At 34.8% G+C, this 10062-nt stretch overlaps 1 protein-coding gene across 2 annotated transcripts; it reads left to right on the top strand.

Annotated features, from left to right (window-relative positions):
- Nucleotides 1-5126: 5126 nt before the first annotated feature.
- On the top strand, nucleotides 5127-9628 carry LOC136230904 (mRNA cap guanine-N7 methyltransferase 2). Of its 2 annotated transcripts, XM_066020103.1 has the most exons (11): nucleotides 5129-5448; nucleotides 5536-5611; nucleotides 5699-5793; nucleotides 5986-6057; nucleotides 6165-6274; nucleotides 7615-7737; nucleotides 7826-7918; nucleotides 8771-8839; nucleotides 8985-9073; nucleotides 9176-9276; nucleotides 9363-9628. In XM_066020103.1, exons 1-11 carry the CDS (start codon nucleotides 5344-5346, stop codon nucleotides 9507-9509), a joined length of 1080 nt encoding a protein of 359 aa, XP_065876175.1. In that variant the 5' UTR covers nucleotides 5129-5343; the 3' UTR covers nucleotides 9510-9628. The 2 variants fall into 2 exon arrangements, with proteins under 2 accessions (XP_065876176.1, XP_065876175.1); XM_066020104.1 differs by lacking the exon at nucleotides 9363-9628 and having other exon boundaries at nucleotides 5127-5448; nucleotides 8999-9073.
- The last annotated feature ends 434 nt before the right edge of the window (nucleotides 9629-10062 follow it).

A 10062-nucleotide genomic window follows, 5' to 3' on the forward strand; every position in this document is an offset into this window, starting at 1 on the left:
GTTGGGACAGGTGGCGGAATCAACTTTTTAGGGTCAAAACCTAAACCCTCATCGGATGTATTCGCTAGGTGGAGGAAGTCGATGGGATGAGAATCAGACCCAGGAGAGCTGGTTGAAGCTTCATCAACCATCTCATCGACCTCATGAGATACCTCGCGGACGTAATTTTCGTCGAACGATGCGAAGTCGAGGTCAGGGTTCGACATATTGATGAAGAAAAATGAACAGAAGTAAAGAGTCGAGCGAGGTACAAGTTGTGGAAAGGAAAACTTACATATGAAAGACTACACAGAGAAGAATGAACGCGAAGAGGTTGATGCCGGAAAAGAAACGACGATGCCGGAAAAGAAACGATGGACAAGGAAATTCACAATTTTTGAATTTTGAATATCCAGACAAAAACGAAGAGTCCCCTATAAAAAGACCCTAAAGGGCTCTTGCCAAACTAAGGGGGAGGCATGTGATGACCCGTGAAGCCAAACCGGGCCGAATTCATTACACGGGCCCAGCCTATACTTAGACCCATGGTCTAGGATCGGATGGGACCCGAATAGAGCCCGAATAGAGGAAGCGAGTGAAGTAAGTAACTGCCCCGAATTCCTAAATGGAGCATCAAAACTCCCACTCAGAACAAACGATACCACGTTTGTTGCCACGAAAGGGACATGGCCTAAAAAGGAGTAACCGCCCTCGGAACGTGGCCTGGAAGGAGTAACCGCCCTCGGCGGTTACTTAAGAACACTTATAAAAAGCCATAAGGCCAAAGGGGAGAGGTACGTTCACATTTTTTCCCCGTAATGCTATTATTACCAACCTTCATACAAAGAACTGACTAGATCGTCGGAGAGTTTTCCCGGAGATCCCGTCTCCGGTTCTGTTTTGCAGGTAACTCCGGCGGAGATCATCAAATCGGATTCAGCAAGTTATCAATATATATATGTGTAGCTTGATTAAATTGCTCAGGATATAAACTGTAAAAGCTGACACTGAGTAATTGTGGTGCTGAGTTGGAAGCTGACCTCAAAGTGTCAATTCCCAACTTATAAGTAAAACAGTTCTAGTCAGCATCTGACTAAAGCTGCCTTACGTCTCTTGGCCTTGCTGACCGAAACAAAGTTAAATAATTGAAAGAATCAATTAAGTCAGCATTATTTTAACGAAAAAGTTACATTAGTTCCTAACCCCCCCTTAGAACTAATCACACGGGACCAACAGGTGCCAATCTAGACAAAGTAAAAACAGTGCTAGACATGAAAGTGCCTCAGAACGTGAGAGAAGTGCAACGTCTGAACAGGCGGATCATAGCCCTTGGGAGATTCATATCATACTCCGCTAGGAGGTGTCTCCCCTTCTACGAAGCGATAAAAAAGTAGAAGGCATTTGACTGGAATGAAGATTGTCAACAGGCCTTCCAAAGAATAAAGCTATTCTTGATAGAACCGCCCTTAATGAGCAGGCCAGTTAGAGAAGAAGACTTGTAAGTTGTATCTATATGTGTTTGTCACAGATAAAATTGTATGCACCGTGATCATTCGAGAAGAAGAAGGGCAACAATATCCCATCTACTACGTGAGTAAGGTGCTAAAAGATGCTGAGACAAGATATTCAAAGCTGGATAAGATGGCTTTGGTGGTCGTAACAACCTCCATCTGCCTCAGACCATATTTCCAAGCACATACAATTGTGGTACGAACAAGTATCCCAGTGAGAAAAGTGTTACAAAAACCAGAGACATTAGGCAGATTGATGGAATGGTCTATATGCCTCGGTGAATTCGACATCCGATATGAAGGAAGATCCGCTCTTAAAAGTCAAGTCTTGGCGGATTTCATTAATGAGTTCATAGAAGAGTTCATCAATCCGCCCAAATTTAAGCTAAAAGAGTGGACCATGTACACTGATGGTGCATCGTCCGCCAAAGGCGCGGGAGTGGGAGTTGTGATCAAATGGCCATAATATATCAAAATCCATTATGCTGCAAAGTTAGATTTCCAAGCAACCAACAATGCAGTAGAATATGAAGCCTTGATACTTGGATTATGCATGCTGAAAGAAATCACGCCAGTAAAGGAACGAAGCAATAAACTGAGAAGACGAAATGAAAGCTCAAACAGAGAAATGAAGAAGTAAAAAACCCATAAAGGTAGAAAAAATCACCTTTATAGGGTAGGTGATGACGACGCCTGGAGATTTGTGCCCCCAGGGTGCCACTTGTCTCCATACCAATAGTATGGAACGGCGGGCCCGTTAGAAGCAAGAATAATGCCAGCATGCGCGAAAGGCGAAAAGCCCTAAATGACTTAATTGGTACTTTTTAGAGGGGCTTCTGATAACATCCAGATTATTCTCGGTGCAAATCCATAAAAATCCATAAGTAAAAGGATTAATTGGTGAACAAAGATCCGCCTTTAGATGAGATCCGCTGGGTTAAGGTAGTGGCGTACGCCAGAAGCCATACGCCGTAAAGACCTTGCCATGTGGATACGCCTCATAAATGCCCTACGCCATAAAGGACCTACGTCCGCCAGGCTGACATGGACATGCCATCCAAGGTAGATCCGCCTATAGTGTCACTAAGCCGTTACCAGGAAACTGCTATAAATAATGGATTTATAGCATTAAATGGTTCCTTAAAGGCACTAACGGCCCGACATAAATAATGTATCATTAAAGGGCATTAAAGGGCATTAAATGAATGACTACTTCGATGGTTATGGAATCTAGTATAAATATCCCACTACGAGGTATTCAAGGTACACTTTCTAATTCCCAATTTGTGCTTATAGTTATTCTCTCAAGAATTCTTACTAAATTAAGCATCATATGTCTCCGACCGAACCCAACGGTGCCTCACAGGGAAGAATTCCAGTGGAGGAAATTCTGTAAGTTATCAAAGACTTTGGTTTTCGGTATAATGGTGGAATACTATCATGCTTTATATACAGGTTTATTTGTGACTTTTGGATTTTCTTCGCTTTGTGTTTTTTCGTTTTCTCTAACTCTTACTTTCTTTTATTACTTTAATTAATGAGGTAGTAATTGACAACTTTTTATTGTTATTACAAATCATAAATATATATAAATGGCTTTTCAATTTTGCTTTTGTTATTATTAATTAATTAAATCTTTTTAATTTTTATTTTTTTACTACATTGACAATTCATCAAAAAGACCTCTAAAACACTTCTTCTCATTTCTCTATACTTCCACTATTAAATATAATATAGATAGATACCGTAGATTTTAACATGCATATGAGTTTTTGTGTTTTTATATTAAAAAATAATTTTTTCGGACCAAAATACCCCTCCAGACCGTCTTTATTTGCTACATCATCAAAAATTATGTTGTGAATCATTAAAAAAAAATTTAGTTTATTTCATTGAAATGTAATCAATTTTTTCCACTTTTCAATTGATTTTTAAAAATTTAGAAGTGTTTATTTTAAAGTGTATTAAACGTTATCTTTTATGCTCTATCAATTTTTTAAAGGGTTTGTGACTAAGCAGAACCGATTTCATTTGCTTTCATAGACTTTTCTTGATTTTAATTCAATGTTGAAATTGTGTAATAATATATGAAATTGGATGTTGTTCTCGTTTCTATTTATTTAGTTACTTATAGTTTTTATGTTTCTAATTGTTTTAAACATTTTTATACTTTTAGATGATCTTACTTTTTACCTAGATGAGAATTGCGATTGTATTTTTTTTTTTTAAACCAAATAACTTTTATATTAATTTAAATCTGACTGTAAAACATCAACCAAAAAAGTAGGAGGACTGTCTCACTCACTACGTACAGACTTAGACCTGACCGCTCTAGCTAGCGCATGAGCTGCCTGGTTCGCTGAACGTTTAACAAAAGAAATAGCTATAAAATCTAAATCTTGTATAATAGAAAGACAATCTTGAATGATATCAGATAAGTAAGAAAACTACCTCGAAGGTTATGTGATTGCCGAATCTTGAATTGCGATTGTATTGTTCTACTTGTTTCGGTTTTTAAGTATCTGAGCGTTTTAAATTGGATTTTTTTTTTACATTATGTTGAATATCTACCTTTCAAATGGAAACATCAGTTATTTTAGCTTGTTGTGGTATTCCAAAGATTTGAATTTCAATGAAAATATCGTAAATAAAAATTCTTTTTATGTGTATATATTATTTATTATTTTATGAATGTTTGAAAAATAATATTTTTGGAATGTTTGAAAAACAAATATTTTAGGAATTTTTAGTATTTTTATAATAATTTGTGTTTTGAAATTTTATGAATAAAAGTGTTGTTTTTTTGTTATTTAAGTGATTTTTTTGAATTTTTAGCACATAATTCTTATTTTTACCGACTAAAAAAAATATAGGATAAAATTACTTTTTCTCTGATTTATAATGGGTTTTGCTATTGACCGCCTGCAAATTACTTATCACTGTCCCTTCTTGGATATTTTTGCCCTTTTCATTTTTCCATTCAAAAATTTAATATCCTCTCTCTCCCGAGTCAAAAATTAGATTTATGAAAAATATACCCGAGAACGTTGAGGAAATCGAATAACTACCGTTCCTATTTACACTAATTGAAATTCGTCTTCAAAAACTAACCGATCCAATCAATATATATAAAAAATTCATTCAAAATGTGCTAAACGGGTGATTCACATCATTCCGCCTAGGCAGAAATGGGTGGATCACCTGTTTCTGCCATTGCGGAAAATCACACGTTTAACACATTTTGAATGAATTTTGTCTCCGAATCCGGAGATGAACCCGTGTTTTCGATTCGATTTTCAAATAAAAATACTCATCCGATGAATCATTAGTCTTTTTCCTTTACCGTGTTTAAGTTCCATGAATATTGTTCGGGTTTTTGAATTTCGAAGAAATTTGAAAGAATTTTAGTTTTTGAGTTTAAAAAATAAAAAGGGTAAAAATGTCCAAAAAAAAAAGATGATAAATAGCAATCCACTCTATAATAATAGATGTATTTTTTTTGAAGGATGCACACAAAAATTTAAAAATATAGTGAATTTAATCAAAATACTTTATTACTATTATTCAATAATAATTATGTCAACGTGCATTTTCAAAAAAAAAAAATAGTTAATGTGTAAAAGCTCATGGATTATGAAAAAAAAAAAAAAATCTAGAAACATCTACTGCGAACCGAGCGAGTAACTTTCAAGAAAGTAAATTTCAAGAAGTATTTACAGTTACGGCGATGTTGATAACGGTGGAGCTCGTGTTTGCTGAACAGATTTTGTAACCGGATATCTGCGATTCCAAACTTTATCACCGGAGATCTGCTTGTTCATCCCTCTGATCCTATCTCAGACGAGAAATTACAATGACCAGTACATTTGCGATTCCCAGGACCGAGTCAACTCACCATCGTCTCTATGAGTTCGCCAAATTGGCCCTAATAAAGATTTTCGTACACCCATATGCCACGGTATGTGATTTGATCCATCTCTTTGGCTCTTAGAAGCACATACATATTTTTTATATATAATATGAATTGGTTTTGATACTGTTCAAGGTGTGCGATTTATATTGTGGAGGATTTGACGCAGAGAAATGGGACACTGCTCAAATTGGCCATTACATTGGAATCGGTATTACATTTTTCTTCCTTTTTTCTTTTGTTGGTATATAATTTTTAGCTTGGTTGAAATTACAGGTTTTATATAATATTTTTGTAGATGTAGCATCATCTACTGTTAGTGAGATGAGAGAAGAATGGGAAAGTCAGAGGAGAAGTTACACTGCTGAATTCTTTGAGGCTGATCCTTGCACAGTATGCTTCTTCTCAATCTTCGTTACTATTTATTTCATATTTTTTTTTTGGACTTTTTGTTGGTCATTTCATTTCATGTTCGAATAAGGTTATGCTTCCTATTTTCCATTTTAATATATATCTGTTAGTTGTTTTTGCACTCCTCTAACCATGTTAGTGTTTCTTGAACTTGGTTTTGTGTTGAATTTACAGGAAAACTTCGAAATGCAGCTGAAGGAGAAGGTTAACCAGGCTGATTTAGTTTGCTGCTTACAGAATTTGCAGGTACAAGACTAATTTTTGTAGCATATCTTCCGATTATCTGGAAAAATGATGAGTTTGCACATTTACTTTGTTTTAGGGTGTTGAAGTAGTTTTATCTGTATTTACAGCTGTCCTTTGAAACTGAGGAAAGCGCAAGGAAACTTCTGCATAATGTGTCATCATTGCTGAAACCGGGTGGCTATTTTTTTGGTATTACTCCAGACTCATCTACCATATGGTATGGATGATGATCATCCAAGACACGCTAAGAAATTTTGTTTCGTATTTATTATATTGGAAGTCATAATTTGCATCAGCAATTCATTGTTGTATCTGAAATTAATTTCACATTGCTGTCTATCTTATTGAAGGATGTTTAGATATGTGGTTTTGTTATTTTAATCATATTCCAAATAAATAGCAATTGGAAAAAGGCATCTTCTGATCTTTTCTATTTTTTCACATTGAGTATTTTAATTTGACACATTGAGCCCTTAATCTATCATAGTTGCACACAATGGTAAACAGGACAATCAGTTTTGAACATCAAACTTGGTCAACGGCTGATTCATCTACGTTTTACATGGAATTTTACAGTTACAAGTAAGGTTTTTATGTCTAATGTGACTACAGAGGAGGGATAACAGATCATACACTGGATCTCATTCTTTCTCCAGACGCGGAGGATGATCTCTCAAAAATGAAATGTGAGATGAAGATGAAATAGGCCACACACTTTTAGTTGAGTTTTATGTCCGTCCTATTAATCAGGGGCTTAATATGTGTGATTATAATGGATTGAGAATTTAATTTTTCAAATTGATAAGTCAAGGGCTTAATGTATAAAATGTGAAAGATTTGGGGCCTCAGGATTCTTTCTCCAATAGCACTTTGGAAATTGTTGGATAATTTACATGGAGGACAATGTTACATGGAACAATAACAGAATAATGTTCATTCGTTTCTTTTGGATAAGAAGATAGTGCATTAACATAAACGTTACTTGTTGATTGAAATGTCTGTCTACCTCTATCTTACTCCTTCACATGCAAATTTGTTCTAAAAACTAGTCCTCACTGTTCATCATTTAAACCCAGCATGATGTGATTGGGAAATTAAATTTTAGAAGGTTCATGTTGCTTCTGTCTCAGGAAACTTCTGGCAGTTTAGTGATTTTTTTTTTTTTTTCCTAAAGCATTTTTCTATTTTCAGTCTGAAATTAATGTTCATTCTGACATATCCTATCTATTTGTTATCTGGCTTAATGCTAATTCTCAATTTGCATGGCAAAGTTTCACAAGTGGAGCATCAGAATGTTTGATGTCGATTTCTCCTTATTGTAGAATATTCAGAGGCATCCATATTTTTATCTGTCAACATGGTCATGTATCATGTTGTAGAAATAAAAAGCTTTCCTTTTTTATATTATATGACATCTTGGTGTAAGTAAGAGTCATTTCTATTTTTGTGCTTGAACATTTTGTAGATGAGTTCCCGTTTCCATTTTCTATTTTAATAAATAGGAGGCCTAGGAGATGTTTCTGTCGAAAAAAAAAATAACTGAAATCTATCATACAGGGCAAAGTATCAGAAGAATGTTGAAGCATGTCACAATCGAAGTGGCAGCATGAAGCCAAACATAGTTCCCAATTGTATACGGTCAGATAGCTACATGATCACCTTTGAAGTCGAGGAGGAGAAGTATATAATCATTGGATTTAGTTGGTATACTTGCTTAGTTTATCCTTAATTTTAATCTGAATTTCTTATATTTTCCCATTTGATTCAGGTTTCCTTTATTTGGAAAGAAATACCAGTTAAAGTTTGCTCATGACCTTTTAGCTGAAACCCATTGTTTGGTCCATTTTCCTAGCTTGATCAGGTTGATATCCACCTTACTTTTCAGTTTATGTTCCTTATATGTTGTTTTACTATATGGTTTTATTTACATAATGCTTCATGAATTTCAGATATAATTCCACATGCTTAATGCTAGAATCTGACTGAGATTCAACTTGCTACTGCCTAGCTATTGTTTAATGCTTGCATCATGCTAGAATCTGATTGAAATTCTTGAACATCAATCATTTTAATGATTTTCGATAATCTTTCTGTAAAACTATTAAGTTCCTGAACTTTTTGTGTGGTGTTGTTTGAGTCCTTGTACTTTTATTTTTGTTGGTTAGGCTCAGGTATTTTCATTTTTTTATTTGATTGGACCTTTTACACTTCAAAACAAATAATAGTGCAGCTACCCGATTAACTAAAAGAAATTTGAACTTACACGCTTAAAAACGACTCAATTAAATGAAAAATTAAAGTATAGAGGCTCAATCAATAAAATAGAGAAGTATAAGAACCCCATCAAGAAAGCGCAAAAAAGTAAAGGGGTCTAATAATATGTGTTCTACCAAAGCAAATTAGTTACAGAATTTACTAGTAGAAAAGAATTATCCCCTTATCCCTTGTTTTAAATACTTTTCAGAACTTTTATGTCAAGGCTGGATTTAAAAAAATAAGACAAAAAGCATCCTGAAGCCCTTGATCTTTTCAATTTTTGTTTATCGCTTTAATTTAGCACATTGAGTCCTCAATCAATTATTATCACACATATTAAGTCCCTGATTATCATAAAAGTTAGATGTGAACATAAAACTCGGTTAGAATATTGTTATTTCATTCCCTGTGCATTTGAAATTGCATTTTTTAATAGTTTGAAAGCAACTTTTTATAGGTTGGCACGGGAGGCTGGTCTAGAGTATGTCGAAATTCAGAACTTGACAGAGTTCTATGATGACAACAGGTATTGAATAGCGGGACTGGATTTCATTGTTTAAACACTCGAAATGGTTTGGGGCCTTTGTGCTCTTTGCGTATCATGCATTTGTCTTGTATTTTTTCCCCTTTGAGTTGTTCTGTTCTGATCTGTATTGTTTGTATTCTCAAAGAATGCATATTGCAGGGATGCTGATGAATGCCGGTCCCAACCTAGTTGATCAAAGGGGGAGACTTCTTCCTCGATCATTTGATGTATTAGGTGGTGTTTTTATCCCTCATTAGAACAACATCCATCCTAATATAATTGCTAATTTTAGATATTCCCACCTGTTTCGTTTGGATTTGGCATCTAATATTGCAGGTTTATATACAACATTCATATTTCAAAAGCCTGATCCAGATGTTGTTCCACCTATTGCAACCCCGCTAGTGTTGCAAGAAGATGTGTATAGTAATGAAGAGGCAAGCATTTATTTTAATTTAATTTAGTTACAAAGTGTAGATTTATAAGTAGAGAGTAATTTAATAATTTAGTTTGGGAGGTGCAGAGAGAATGGCAGGCAAGTGTATGGAGAGAGGATGAAAAGACAAGTATAGAGGCACCAACAATGGCTCTTGGGCTGGGAAAGATAAGTGAACAGAAGGGGATATTGGGTCCTGGTCCTGCGGATTTACGTTTCGCTGAGGCACTCTGAAAAGAATGTGCTTTCATGGCTTATTAATTAGTGTATATTCTATGGTTCCATTCTCTTCTTTACCCTCATTTTAGGAATAATGGATCCCTTTCCTACTTAAAATTTGTCTTTATGTTTTCTATGAATGTGTATATTAGCACAATTCACTAATTAAAGAAGTTAAAACGAACAAATAGAGATTAAGGTTAAATAATAACTCCTTTATAGATTTTACTCATTTTTGGTTCATGCGATACACCGATTCCTCGAGCATGTAAATGTTAAAATCTCTCACAAGATGAATGGTTGCACTTTTTTTTTGTGTCCCAACCAGACTAAAATAGCATCGTTTTACTTGAGTAGGGGAAAAAGTTTTTAAAGTCCAACATTATGAAGTGGGTAACAAAAAAAAAATATTAAAATTGCATATAAAAAAACTCATATTTCATTCACAAGACTTCAAATTACACCGTCTGGTAAAGTTAGGTTTAAGATTTAGCTTTATGATATTAGACCGTCAAATTTCAAGTCTCAATTTTATTTTACTAACAGAAGATTGGTTAGAACGCTCGAG

The sequence above is a fragment of the Euphorbia lathyris genome, chromosome 5 (genome assembly GCF_963576675.1).
Source record: "Euphorbia lathyris chromosome 5, ddEupLath1.1, whole genome shotgun sequence".
Lineage (NCBI taxonomy): Eukaryota > Viridiplantae > Streptophyta > Magnoliopsida > Malpighiales > Euphorbiaceae > Euphorbia > Euphorbia lathyris.